General features: G+C 41.8%; 1 protein-coding gene across 1 annotated transcript in view; it reads right to left on the reverse strand.

Annotated features, from left to right (window-relative positions):
* Window positions 1–174: 174 nt before the first annotated feature.
* The window catches only part of NUDCD1 (NudC domain containing 1), a 221,423-nt gene continuing 206,491 nt past the window's right edge, over window positions 175–15,106 (reverse strand). The window contains exons 9-10 of the mRNA XM_040354855.1: window positions 13,902–14,061; window positions 175–614 (exon numbers count right to left, since the gene is read on the reverse strand). Of these exons, the coding sequence (XP_040210789.1) occupies window positions 322–614; window positions 13,902–14,061 (453 nt within the window). The 3' untranslated portion in view covers window positions 175–321. The remainder of the gene's footprint in view (window positions 615–13,901; window positions 14,062–15,106) is intronic.

Genomic DNA, 15,106 nt, shown 5'->3' on the forward strand with positions numbered 1-15,106 from the left:
ATTCACATTGACAATTGCTTTATGTTCTGTATAACAACATAGCGCTCTATAGTATGGATCACATAGACAATTGTTTTCATGAAGAAACCTAGCAAGAGGCCATTATTTTGGGAATGGGAAATACAGAGAATGTACAGTAATTTATGACGAAAACCTATAAAGCACACATAAAGATGGATTTAAATATTTTATTGACCCATAAGTACAAATCATTAAAAAAAATTGAATCATGCTCCAGCATAGACGACAGACTTGAAAAGCCTCTGTAGGAGTATTTTGGTTGGCAGTGAATGGAGATGAAAGGTAAGCAGAGAGGACCAATTAACTTTCATTGTTTACTCGTATTACAAACAATTTCTTTGTGGTTAGAACAAACAGGCGATCGTTGGAAGCTTGAAAGCCTAAGATAGTATGATTGGTCTCCAGACTCGCTACCTGCTGCTTAGCAACCTGTCCTACGCGGCGCCCTTCTTTTCTGTTGTACAAGTCGGTGGCCACTGGAGTAGGCTGGCGGTAGATAAAGATCCTGCGCACGCACTCGCACAAGGCAGCATATGAGCTATTGGGAGCACAAGTGAAAAACTTCTTGTCTCGCTTTGATGCCTGAACATAACCTGGAACAGAAAAACAGAAAACAGATTTTCACGAAAAAAAAAATCAATAAAAAAAATCAACATGGTTTAACCTAACCTCATTTAATGTGCACCAGTGCTGCAACATTCAGCAGGATATAATGATTTTGTGTGTGTAAAATATATATACACACACACATATACATATATATGAATTAATGACTTGTATAGCGCTACACATGCAAACTGAATCGCCTCTAGGTGCTTTTTGCAGCCAGTTTCTTCCCGGCTGGTGTGGTCATTAACCCCGTAGGATCTTGACACGCTTGGGACACACAGTCGTACACACATATATACATATATATACTGGGCCAATTTGGCCAGGATCCAATTAACCTACCAGCATGTCTTTGGAGTGTAGGAGGAAACCGGAGTACCCGGAGGAAACCCACGCAGACACAGGGAGAACATGGAAACTCCAAGCAGATGGTGTCGTGGTCGGGATTCGAACCAGCGACCCTTTTGCTGCTAGATGAAAGTGCTAACCACTACACAATTGTGCTGCCTTTGTGTGTATATATATATATATATATATATATATATATATATATATATATATATATATATATATATATATATATATATATATATATATATATATATATATATATATATATATATATATATATATATATATATATATATATATATATATATATATATATATATATATATACATATATACACACACACATACACAAATATACACAGTGCTTTCAAAAAGTATTCATACCCCATGACATTTTCCACATTTTGTCATGTTCTAACCAAAGACATAAATGTTATTTATTGGGATTGTATGTGATAAACCAACAGAAAGTGGCACATAATTGTGAAGTGGAAGGATTTTTTTTACAAATATCTGAAAAGTGTGGCATGCATTTGTATTCATACCCCTTACTAAAATCTAGTGGAACCAATTGCCTTCAGAAGTCACCCAATTAGTAAATAGAGTCCACCTGTGTGTAATTTAATCTCAGCATAAATACAGCTGTTCTTTGAAGCCATCAAAGGTTTGTTAGAGAACCTTAGTAAACAAACAGCATCATTAAGGCCAAGAAACACACCAGACAGGTCAGGGATAAAGTTGTGGAGAAGTTTAAAGCAAGGTTAGGTTATAAAAAAATATTCCAAGCTTTGAACATCTCACGGAGCACTGTTCAATTCATCATCTGAAAATGGAAAGAGTATGGCACAACTGCAAACCTACTGCCTTTATGGAAGAGGGACAAGAAGAAAGCCATTGTTGAAAGAAAGCCATAAGAAGTCATGTTTACAGTTTGTGAGAAGTCATGCGGGGGACACAGCAAACATGTGGAAGAAGATGTTCTGATCAGATGAGACCAAAATTAAACTTTTTGGCCTAAAAAGCAAAATGCTTTGTGTGGCAGAAAACTAACACTGCACATCACCCTGAACACACGATCCCCACTGTGAAACATGGTGGTGGCAGCATCATGTTGTGGGATGCTTTTCTTCAGCAGAGACAGGGACGCTTGTTCAGAGTTGATGGGAAGATGGATGTAGTAAAATACAGGGCAATGTAGTAAAATACTGCCCCCACTAAGAATTTGAATAAGTTTCAAACGTACATTAGCCTGCAAAAGTACATCAGGACACTTAACATGAAAAAGTATTTCCTGTCTAAGCCCACTAGTACAGCGGCACCTATTGCTAATTCCTATCACTCAGGTTTGCGTAATAAGTCCACTTTTAACCCTCTTAATAAAGAGAACAAGTTTTTGGATGTTTTTAAGAACATGGTTGTAAATGACTTGGAAGCATTGAAGGTAAAAAAGGTATTGGATCCTCAATACATTAAAAGGGGTATTGAATCCTTGGCAAAAAGGAAAGACATCGTTATCCGCCCTGCGGACAAAGGGGGGGGTCTCGTTGTCCTCAGTAAAAACTATTATCAACTTGAAATGAGTAATCTTCTTTCTGATAGTGATACCTATAGGGTATTGTCTAAAGATCCTATGTTTGATTTCAAGGATGAACTTCATCATATCATTGAAGATGGGAGGGATCAAAAGATTCTTACTAAAAAAGAGGCGTTGTATCTCGATCCCTTGTTTTGTAGAACCCCCATTATTTATTTCTTGCCAAAGATCCACAAAAATAGTACCCATCCGCCTGGGAGGCCCATTGTCAATGGGATCGACTCGGTATCGGCCAGATTGGGCCAATATATAGATTCGTTTTTGCAACCTTTAGTGGTTAAAACCCCTGCTTTTCTGAAAGACACTAAGCATATTATCCAAATATTGGAATCTCTTGGTTGTTCCACTAATAGTATATTAGTCACTGCGGACGTCAGTTCGCTTTATACTATTATAGGACACAGTGACGCTATGGCGTCTGTTGAATGGGCCCTTTCCACATCAACACTATCAGGGAGACACCAAGAATTCCTTTTGGGCTGTTTGGATTTCTGCTTATCCAGAAATTATTTCTGGTATAATGGAGACTATTTGCTGCAGACAAGGGGAGTTGCCATGGGCGCTCGTTTTGCTCCCAGTGTGGCCAATATTTTCATGGCCCACTGGGAGGAAGAGGCGATTTTCCAACATCGCCCCCCTGAGTTAGTCTGTTACCGTCGTTATATCGATGACCTCATCATCATTTGGAATGGTGAGAGGTCCTCATTGGATACCTTCATCAGTGGTCTCAATAATAACAACAAAAATATTACACTCACATGGACCATTGACTATGAAAAAATTGTCTTTTTAGATTTGACCATAGTCAAAAATACGGACCATTTTAAACTCACCAATTATTTCAAACCTACAGACCGGAATGCATACATACCATTGGGAAGTTGCCATCACAAATCTTGGTTATGTAATATCCCCAAAGGGCAATTTATTAGATTACGCCGTAATTGCACCACTGAGTCTGACTTTGTTGACCAATCTCGTGTTTTGGCTGATAGATTTGTGCAAAAAGGGTACAACCAAGACCACCTTGAGAGGGAAATTGGACAGGTTCAGCAATTAGATAGAACTGTTTTAGTGTCCGATCGTGTGGCTAATGTCAGCCTTCCCCCCAATGATAAACACAATTTTGGAATTATCTTGGACTATAATGTCCAACATAAAAAATTTGAACGGATCATCTCAAAAAATTGGTCTATCTTGAAACAGGACAAAATATTGGGACCTGCATTACCAGCAAAACCCCAATTTGTATACAAGAAAGCTCCCACTCTTAGGGATCGATTAGCACCTAGTGTGCTCGATCCCCCGGTCATTTCAGATAATAGAATGTTCAAATTCCTGGGAGGTTTCTATGCGTGTGGACGTTGTGTTCCATGCAAACATTCCAAAGTGAACATTAAAAAGAGGAAAAAATTTGTGGCATCTGCCACTGATAAAGAATATGATATTAAACAGCTCATCACTTGTGACACCGTAGGTGTTGTCTATATGTTGGAATGTGATTGCGGCCTGCAATACATAGGTAGAACCTCCAGACCCCTACATGTACGTTTAGCCGAACATGTTAATAACATCAAACAAGGGAAAACCACACACAATGTATCCCGCCATTTTAGGGATTTCCATCATAAAAATCCAAAAGGATTGCGTTTTTGGGGAATTGAAAAGGTTAATCGTCATTGGAGGGGGGGTAATTTTATCCGACAATTGAGCAAGAAAGAATCTTATTGGATTCATGAGACCCATGTTCTTTGTCCTGACGGGTTAAATGTGGACTTTGATGTTAATTGTTTTATATCCGATCGTTGACATGCGTTTTCAGATACATATATTTTTTCAAGAAAATATTTTTAACATTGTCCATAATTAATATTTGTATTTACATTGTTTTAATGTGGACTTTGATGTCAATTGTTTTTATCCGATCGTTGACATGCGTTTTCAGATACATATATTTTTTTAAACAAAATATTTTTAACATTGTTCATAATTAATATTTGTATTTACATTGTTTTAATGTTATGTTTTTGCTTGTCCGATGGTTGCAGCGGTTGACCTCATGTGTTGTACTGGTCTGCATGATTATGCAGCCCTGTTTTTTCTATCTTCCATTTTGTCTAAATGGGACTTTTGTATATTTATATATTTTTATATTTTTTCTTTTGTCGTTGCTAAACATATGTATTCCGGGGCTTTTAAGTAATATTCACTCTCCCCTTGCATATTTCTGCTGACAGATTTGAATAGGTATGATCGCCGCAGTAAGTGATTTGCTTTCTGTTTTTTTGCGGTGCTTTTTGTCCTGCATGCTGATCCGTAGCCAGTGAGCTTTTTGTCCCACACATTGCCCTGTAGCTAGAGACCTTTTTGGTCCATATGCTGCATTGTAGCTACTTACTTTCCATAGCAACATACATGTATATAACTGGGTGCACGTTTCCTCTCCCCTACATCCGCTGAAGAAGTCCCGCCCTTGGGACGCAACGTTCGGTAGGGAAGTACGTGACGTCACCCGCTGCCATCTATCGGACCACGCTGTGCGTTTTTGTTTGCATTTGATTCCTAGCACTGGATATAGTGCTTTTTATGTAAGTGTATTTTCACTATTAAATGTTATATTGGTTATTGCGGAGAAACACTATGTTTTGTTTTTCTTACATCGGATTCCATGGCTGCTATCCATGCTGATATTACTTGAGATCTGCCATCCATGCTGATATTACCTGAGATGTATTCCTTTCCTGCTTGGATTATGCTGTTACATGCCTGGGATTGACCCTTATGGGAAAGCGATTTTTTATTATCAATGAGGTGAGCGGCCATTGTTACTATTGGTGGAGGTCTCCTGCTAACCCACGCTATATCACCTGCATGCCTCATATTGTCAGTCACTTATAAGAGAATCACCTGGATGATCTTTATTTGGACTTTTCCTCTAGCGCTGCACTATCTACTTTACATTGAATCTTAGAAGATAGTCTGCAAAAGACTTAAGACTGGGGCAGAGGTTCACCTTCCAAAAGGACAACGACCCTAAAAATACAGCCAGAGCTACAATGGAATGGTTTAGATCAAAGCATATTCATGTATTAGAATGGCCTAGTCAAAGACCAGACCTAAATCCAATTGAGAATCTGTGGCAAGACTTGGAAATTGCTGTTGACAAAACTGAATTTTGTGCGTCAGAATTGTCTACACACAAACGGAATTTATGAGAATGGATTTTGTTGTCGAAAAATTTGAGAACCAGCTCTCAATTTTTGTTGTCGGAAATATACACATACATACACACACACATGTTTATACACACACACACACACACACATATATACATATACACACACACACTTGCTGCATATCACGACATTCTAAAAACTGTTGAAAAGTTACGGAGAGGTTTTTGATGAGTATTAAGATCAGTCTTTTTAGACCCATAGACAGTTTATTGTTTTTATTTGGGTCAGATCTAACTATGACTTCAATTTACTGAAGGAGCCAGTGATGTTAGTCTGCAAAGTAAATTTTCATTTATTGATGTGAATGAAGTGAAACAAAGTGATGACTCATTCTGCAAAAGAATACTGTATCATGTAAAATGAACGAAAGTGTTACCAAACCCACAACAGTAAAATCAGTCTGTATATGCAGTAAAGCATGCCTGTTAAACTCACGGTGGAATCCTGCGCATTGTGTAAAAAAAAGCTGTTTGATCCTGTCTTCTCGGATTCTCCCCTTTTTCCAAAGTTACCAATCCATCTCCTGATAGAACAGAGCATTGGGAGCACTCTGCACATGCTCAGGTTGGTGAGTATTGCTAGAGAGTTTTAGGTTAAGGGGTCCCGCAGCATCATAGGGGGCAGTCAGAGGAAAATGAAAACTCCTCCTACAAGCTTTAACCTGACACTGATAGAAGTCATAAGACTGCTATATAGTCCTGATGAGAAAAGGTATTTAGCAGTTTATATTTACTAAAATAATTGCATTCCATGTTCTGTACTGTGGGAGACCAGATATAGTGAATGCAGGGTCCTGGGTTTAGTAACACTTTAATACTACTAGCCTGTAAATACTCCAGTATAAAATATTTAAATGGTTCTAAAGGGAATATTTTTTTTTTTAACCTTAAAAAGGAGAAGTATAGCCAAAGCTTTTTTGGCTATACTTCCCCAATGGATCATAGGAGTGCAGTTTGAATATGAGGAAACTCACTGCAAAGCTGCCCGCAAGACCTTAAGCCCAAAACTGGCATGAGCAACTAGCTGACAGAAGAGGGGGAAAGGGTGAGGGGATAGGACCCCAAAATAGTTCTCATCTCAAAAAGAGGGAAGGGAACAGACTTCGGTATACTCCAAATTTAAATCTTTTTTCAAAAATGTATAAGGTAACACAGACAGTAACAATAAGCAATGGACATAGTGATTGTATAAGAAAAATTACAACGTTGCCTTGGTTAAAAATACATGCACAGGATCCTGATCATATAGGTACAGCCACAAATTGGAATCAAGGCTGGTCGGCAATAAGACAGTGTGACTGAAAATGTGGATCGGAGACCGAAGGGAGTACTGGGAAACCCCTGGAGGCAGAACTGAATGTGAATCGAAGAAAAAGGTAGCAGTCTTAGAAACTTGAGGAACAGAAGCTTCATGATGAATTGTCTAGGAAGCATTGACACTCGTCTTGGAAAAATGAACTGATGAAACTACCTAGGTATGGTTAACCAAGAAGCAGTCTGATCCTTGTGGAGACTTACAGATAGAACAAACAGGAAGACTGTTAAAACAAAGTTGTAGATTTCAGATACATTTTAAAAGCTCGGACAAAGTGTGAAGCATCTTCTCCTTAGGATTCTTAGAATTAGGACTAAAGGATGAGAATAGTGTCCCGATTCAGGTGAACCTAACTTGGGTAAAAAAAAAGATGAAGGTCTTAATATCACCTGATCTTGGTGAAGAACCAAAAGGTTCCTTGCAGAAGAGTGCAGTCAACACCAAGACAATGTGAGCCAAAGTAATGGCAACCAAAATGACAACCTTGTATATATGTAGGAATTGCTCAAAAGACGCAGTCGGCAAAAAAGAGCAAGCTAAGGTCACACAATGCACAGGCAGAGCAGTCCATGTGCCACCCAAAACAAGGACTTACTAAGGAAGGAGACATGATAGGTGTCAAACAGAAAGACTAATGCCGCGTACACACAACAGTTTTTCGCGATGTGAAAAATTACTTTTTTTTTTTATGTTATTAAAAACGATTGTGTGTAGGCTCCAGAGCTTTTTTTGCGACGTTAAAAATGGGCATTAAGAATTTAGAACATGCTCTTAATTTTCACGTCGTTTTTAACGTTGTCGGTTTTAACGTCGTAAAAAATGGTTGTGTGTGGGCTTTAACGACGTGAAAAAAACGTGCATGCTCAGAAGCAAGTTATGAGATGGGAGCGCTCGTTCCGGTAAAACTAGCGTTCGTAATGGAGATAGCACATTCATCACGCTATATGAGACTGAAAAGCGCGAATCAAATCTCACCAAAGTTTTACTAACAGAAAATCAGCAAAAGCAGCCCCCAAGGGTGGCGCGATCCGAATGGTACTTCCCCTTTATAGTGCCGTCGTACGTGTTGTATGTCACCGCGCTTTGCTAGAGCATTTTTTTTCACGATCGTGTGTAGGCAAGGCCGGCTTAACAATAATCAGATTGAAAAAAATTTAGTTTTTTTCTAGACCATTAAAAACGGTCGTGTGTTTGCGGCATAAGACCGATATCTGCCAATAAGGGAAGACCTCTCCAAACCAAAATAGAGAAAAGCCCCCCCCCCCCCATGAGACACTGACAAGAATGAAACTTTTGAGTCTCACACTAAGTGAAATAAGTTTGCTATGTACGTTTCACCTTCCTGGAGGTCAACTTTCTTGCCTTAAGAAGGGTAGGATTTACAAAGTCAAAAACACCCCTAACCCTCAGGACTTGGGCTTCAACAGCCATGCCTGTCAAAGCCAGTGACTATAAAGCAGGATGGAAGATCAGACCCGGCAACAGTAAAACTTGGATAATCTGGAAGAGCCTGCGGCTAGTTTGCAAAATTATTTATTATGTCCACAGCCTTTGGATAGTGGGTTCAGTGCACAAATGGTGGTCAGAAAAGGTCACAGACAACTAAAGCCCACAAAAGGAGATCTTAAAGGAGTTGTAAAGTCTCAAGGTTTTTCACCTTAATGCATTCTATGCATCAAGGTGAAAAACCTTCTGTGCTGCAGCTGCCCCCCAGAGCACTCCTTTTTCTTACCGGAACTCGATCGTTCCAGCGCCGAGCACAGCGGCTCCAGCCACTGTCTGTCTTAAATGGATGGATTGATGGTAGCAGGAGCCAAAGACACAGGAGCGGGGGTGTGGGGCTGAGTCCTGCTGTCTGTGTCAATGGTCGCAGCAGCAAGACTAGTGAGCGATCCTGCACGGATGCCCCAGGGAACCCGGTTCTCCATGGGGGCACGCTATGAAGAGGAGGGGCCACGAGCACTGATGGGGCACCCCAGAAGAGGAGGATCTGGGCTTCTCTGAAAAATCCATGCACAGAGTAGGCAAGTATAACATGTTTGTTATAAAAAATAAAAAAATAAGAACCTTTACAATCACTTTAAGAGGGACATTTATGGGCAAAGCCATCACCTAAGGACACAAGCTATAAACTGAGATTTAGTTGTACTGGGAGGGGTTATGCCTGGGTAGGGAATTTCTTCTTTTTTTTTGGCCAGTGTCTATTCAGCTGAAGGTGGCAGCATAACCCAAGTAGTCAAAATTATAAAGTTTCCTGTATCCTGTGATCAAGAAATTTATTCTTTATGGTTCCTCAGCATTTAATCTGGTGTTCTTTTTTTTCCTGTACCAACGTTAAAATCACTATAACCTTTCGATAATAGGAGACCATTACTGTAGGCACACATCGGAATGGCAAACACAAATTAAAGTTTGATTGACCTTATAATAACAATCCATTTTAATAAAAGTCATAATTTAGGGTGTATTGAGACGAAATAGGCAAACTATTAGTATTTTAGTCAGCATGACTGCTTTAAATGTCTTCCAAATGGTGCAAATATGTTTATCTGACCTAAAAGCATTTCAATTATCTATTTTCTAGGTTGTCAACCAATATTTATTGACAGAGCATTTTGTGTTCTGCCTGCTACAGGTTAAAATGACACATCTATACACAATTAATCTGTGCTACTCCCCTATAAAAGGATAGGATCAAATCAGACTGCATGACTATAAACCGCAAGCTATTACATTGATATTCATATTTGCATACATTTCTCTTTTCACTCAGGAAAATGTATTTCTTTCTATTAGGGTTCTGTTGCCATAGAAACAAAATAACATCCTGAAATGATTCAGCAGTGACTGATGAACCTTCCATAGGACCTAATGACCATGGGCGTATCTTAGTTACGGGTGATGGTCCTCGTTAGACAGTGGTTTGGTTCAGCTATAGGCTCACCACACAGCAGGCCTATCAAACGCACCTCATAACACCAATCTTATTTTCACACCATCGTAAACACTTTCCTCTCAATTGCAGATGGAAGGGGTTAGTTGAAGATGAGGCAACAGATTCAGGGCGATATATGGGAAAATGTGTATGTTGCACATGGCAAACATGAAAAACAATTGGAATGAGTGGCTTAATGATCAGCTAATGTAACCTGGGAAGAGCATATTGCTACCGCTGCTATCTGCTTAAAGCAACAAAGTTGCAACATACATCTGTAAACTGAAATGGCTGCAACAGATGTTTTGGTAGCACTATAAAAAATAAATATATATATATATATATATATATATATATATATATATATATATATATATATATATATATATATATATATATATATATATATATATATATATATATATATATATATATATATATATATATATACACACACACACACACACACACACATACACACACACACACACACACACACACTTCAGGGCCTAAATTTTGAGGGTTTCAAAGTGTCTTGAGTAAGAAGGAACCTTCAATCCCATGTTCATGCGTTGCTAGTTGCTTGTATGAATGCACAGGTGTGCAGGATCATAATAAACCAGGTCTGAGATTAGTTCCAAATGGGAAGCTGCAGTTTCTGCCATTTAGACACACAGTGTGTGGAGATATGGGTGTGCTCCAGCAAGGAGGAGTGACATTCTCGGGAGACCCTACACATTGGGGGGGACCTCTCTTCCACAGGACTGGGAGGGTCAGGACAGATATGTGGGTCTGGAAAGACTAAAAAAAGCAGGGGTGACTAGCAAGTGCACAGAGATGGCTGGAAGTCCTGTGATCCTGATAGGTGGGAGAGCCCAGGGTGCTGGGAGAACCCTATCCAGAAGCCAGGCGTGGGGCTCATGCAGTGAGTGGCTGTAGGCATAAGCTGAGTGGGCCTGAGGAGCCTATGGTCTGGGAGACCAGAGTGCTGCTGACAGGAGAGCCAGGTTGCTCAGCATTTTCATAGAACATTATTTTGTGTGACGCTGAAACCCCTGTGTGGGAAACCTTATGTTGTAAGGACCTTTCTTGCTTTTTAATAAAAGTGGGCTGACGAGCCCTTAACTAAATTTCCGGTCTGACGTGAACTCACTTTACAAATGTATCTACATCCCCCATATCAATATAATCACTAAAAGAAAATGCCAGCTGTTCTTTGCATTTCTCACTTGTATGCACTGCAGGAATGATTTTAGGAGACCAATACGGTAAACTAAGCCTGCCCTTCATTTACAGCGGCTCTCCCCCCAAAAAGGGAAGCTCTGCTAGTCTGCCTCCTCCTCCCCTTCCGCTGGCATATTTGGCACCTTGTGGGGGGGGGGGCAGGTACCTGGTTTTGACAGGTTCCCGATCCCACTTCTGGCTCAGTCCGCCTTGACGCTGAGGCCAATTCGGAGCAATTAGGATCATAGGAATCCCCTCTGCCTCCACTCTGCGAAGCAGAAGAGGCAGGAGCTTTAGAGGAGGGAAGGCATAGATTAGCCGGTACTGACTCCACAGCACCACTAACGCATCTGTCACGTCCGCCCATGGGTCTCTTGTACCCTGAAGACACTAGGGCTACCTCGTTCAAGGAAGCCTGACGCTTGTAACCCATTGAGCAGCATCTTTGCCCCTTCCGTGCGTGTCTGAGACACCAGGGCCCCAACTATGGTTGGGCATACCGTCAACACACTACCGTGTACAGGTTGTGGGTGATCGCCTCAGCCTTCTCGTCTGCAGGGTCTTTGAAGGCAGGAGCCCCCTTCACTGGTATGGTGGAGTGGACACAGGAGGGTCCACTATCGGGGGCGAGGTCCATCTTTTCAAGAAACTCTCTTCAAGAGGGTTCTTGGTCCGCATCTTCAGATACCTCAGGGCCAGGGTCATGGGTGCTAGCTGGACCCGGCAACGCATCTGAGTTGTCTCCCCAGCAGTTGGCGGAGGGAGGGGGCGCTTTCTAGCCCCTATTCTCCCACGCACTGCTTCCACCTTGGCTACGAAGGCAACTAGGATTGCCGCCTAGCGTCCACCGATAAATCGGGTGCAGGGGCATCAATTGCCAGCTCAGGTGTCTCGGAGAAAAAGCGTCTGCTTCTGACGCCATGCTGTCCACACACCCGATACAGGGACCCCCAAACAAGTAACCCACCACTCCTGACTGCAGCAGAGACGAGGGGTTCCCCACAGAGGACTCACCACCCAGGAACCGTAATAGATGGTTTAGCTAGCAGAGCTGCTGCCTGCAGAGTGTGTCTGTCGATCTGTGCTCTCCAAAGCTGGGATCGAAGGCTGTTTGTGAGGCTGAGATTTTTGTCAGTCTTTCAGACTGCTCAGTCGCAGCGTGTATCTGTTCATCTGCCGTTTTTTAAAATAGTCTGATCCATGGTACAATGGCCGCTGATCTGACACTAGAGGCCAACAGTGCAGAAAACCACAGCAGAGATATGCAGCAGTCAGTACACCTCAGCAGAAATTGCCAGAAAAATGCGGCTTACAAGGAGATGGCCGATAGTGAGAAAAGAAATACAGCCTGGACACCAACCTGGGCGTCGACAGCATGGAGCAAGACACACGGGAAAGCAGAATCTCTTATGCAGCTTTATACCTTGTGCAAGTAAAGAATGGACACACCAAACATGGCCGCCGACAGTATGGAGTAAGACACACAGAAAAACAGAATCTCTTATGCGGCTTTATATATTGTGCAAGTAAAGAAATACAGCATGGATACACCAAACATGGCCGCCGACAGCATGGAGCAGGACACACAGGTAAACAGAATCTCTTATGCAGCTTTATACACTGATTTAGTGACTTATGGTTCCCCAAGTGAAGCTCCCCAGAGGAATTCCTGCCCAGCAGCTAGCTCAGAGAGCCTAGGAGAAGGAGGGGGAGGGGGAGGGGAGAAGGGGGATACAGCCCTTTACTCTCCAAGGATGCCCAGCTCTGTCTTCTTGCTACTTACCCTTCCTGTGGGTTTATGCTGGACGCATCCTGGACAGTGCATCTTCCGCATGGTAACGGAGATGACTGTCGGCCAGGCTACTGCGACTCGGCCCTGTAGACTGGTCCTTATGCAAGCCCTGGTGCGTATAGCGAACCGGCCACCCGTAGAGCGACGCGTATGTCGTGGACGACCCAGCGCGCAGCTATTGTCGGCACACGCTCGATGGCCGAAACTGGGAAGAATACAAGGATCTGGGATCCAGCCTGTCGCCCAGTCGGCAGTTGACTGAAGATCGCAGGAAAAACTTAAATAAATGAATAAAAAAAACAAAAAATTTATCCAAACTAAAAGCCTCCAAGCCATGGGCCTGAAGGGAGCAAAGTCTTCTCCTTAGACTGGGTTGGGGCGGTTCTGCTTTGAAGTTAACACTTCTGCCTAGTCACTCCTAAAGATAGATAGGATAATCCCACTATGTCAAAATTAAGGCTGTGTCCATCCATGAACGAAAGAGAAAGAGCTTTTGCAAAGAAAGGCTGGCAACTTTGCTTAGCCTAAGGGAAGCCTCAAGAAGAGTTATATGGCACTGAAACAAAAAGTAATTTGGTGGCATCCTACAATCTACTGATAAAACTGATTTTATTGCTGTATGTGTCCCTGTTGGGGAGCCTCTTTGCTTCAGGTTCAGATGACAGCAAAAATACCCAAAGGCGAAAGAGGGCAAAAAAAAAAAAAAAGAAACAAATAAGGTTTTGTAACTCCTAAAAAATGATTTTGGCTGGAATCCTCCGTTTCATATTAAGTGAAGATGTACTGTATCTTAGAAATTGCACAGCAGTATCATGAACCACTTACCAAGAGCGTTGAATGTAGCGGCATGCTCCCACAGGTTATCATCTGGCGCTGAACGGGGTTGCCACAGCAGTGCATCCACATCATGTCTTAAGGAAAAACACGGCATCAGCTCCGGGGTCACTACTAATGAAAACAGAAACTGATTGCTGCCCAGGTTCACCTAAAACAAAAGCAAAGAACAAAAAGGTTGATGATCAAAAAATATCAACCAATAAAGTGAATCTAGCTAAAGATTTTTTTTTCCTTAGGTCTTTAAGGTCATCTATCTCCCAGCTTGGCTTCCAAATAAACATTCAACATGGGTAAATCTGGGACTATATTTGGAAACCAAGAAAGACATTTTTATATTTGGTCTTTCCAAAAAAAAACGGGGTTACTTACCGGTAACATCCCTTTTCCTGGAGTCTTTCAGGACAGGTACTGTAGAGAGACACAGGCTCCTCCCCTCACAGGAAACACCGCCTTCCAATTAAGAATTTAAGCCTCATCCTCCCTCAGCTCCTCAGTTTTTTCCAGAGTACCTCCGGCCAGCTGGGGAGACACAAGAACACGTCATAAAAGTATAAAATTACATCTTACCTGACGGCCTCGTCTGATGAGTTTCCATAATATCCCCTACAACAAAAGAGGGTGGGTACCAGTGCTGTCCTGAAAGACTCCAGGAAAAGGGATGTTACCGGTAAGTAACCCCGTTTTTCCCTGTTCGTCTTTCAGGACAGGTACTGTAGAGAGGATAAGCGAGCACCTTACCCTAGGGTGGGACAACTGCTTGCAGTACTTTGCGTCCAAAAGCCTGGTCTTTGGTTGAAAGTAGGTCCAGTCTGTAATGTTTTACAAACGTTGAGAAACTAGACCATGTTGCAGCCTTGCAGATCTGCTCCGGGGAAGCACCAGCACACTCTGCTTGGGAAGTTGCTACTGCCCTGGTGGAATGAGCCTTGATACCCTGTGGAGGCTCTACTCCCGTAGAAGAATAGGCTAGAACGATGGCTGCCCTTAACCACCTGGCTATCGTGCGTCTAGAAGCCCTAGACCCTTTCTTGGACCCAGAAAACAAAACAAATAGTGAATCAGCTTTCCTGAACTGACTTGTGTAATCCAAGTATTGTAGGACACACCTCCTAACATCTAGGTTGTGAAACTTGTGTTCCTGTTCCCTCACAGGATTTGAACAAAAAGAAGGCAATGTTATTTCTTGACTTCTG

The sequence above is a fragment of the Rana temporaria genome, chromosome 5 (assembly GCF_905171775.1).
Source record: "Rana temporaria chromosome 5, aRanTem1.1, whole genome shotgun sequence".
NCBI classification, from domain to species: domain Eukaryota; kingdom Metazoa; phylum Chordata; class Amphibia; order Anura; family Ranidae; genus Rana; species Rana temporaria.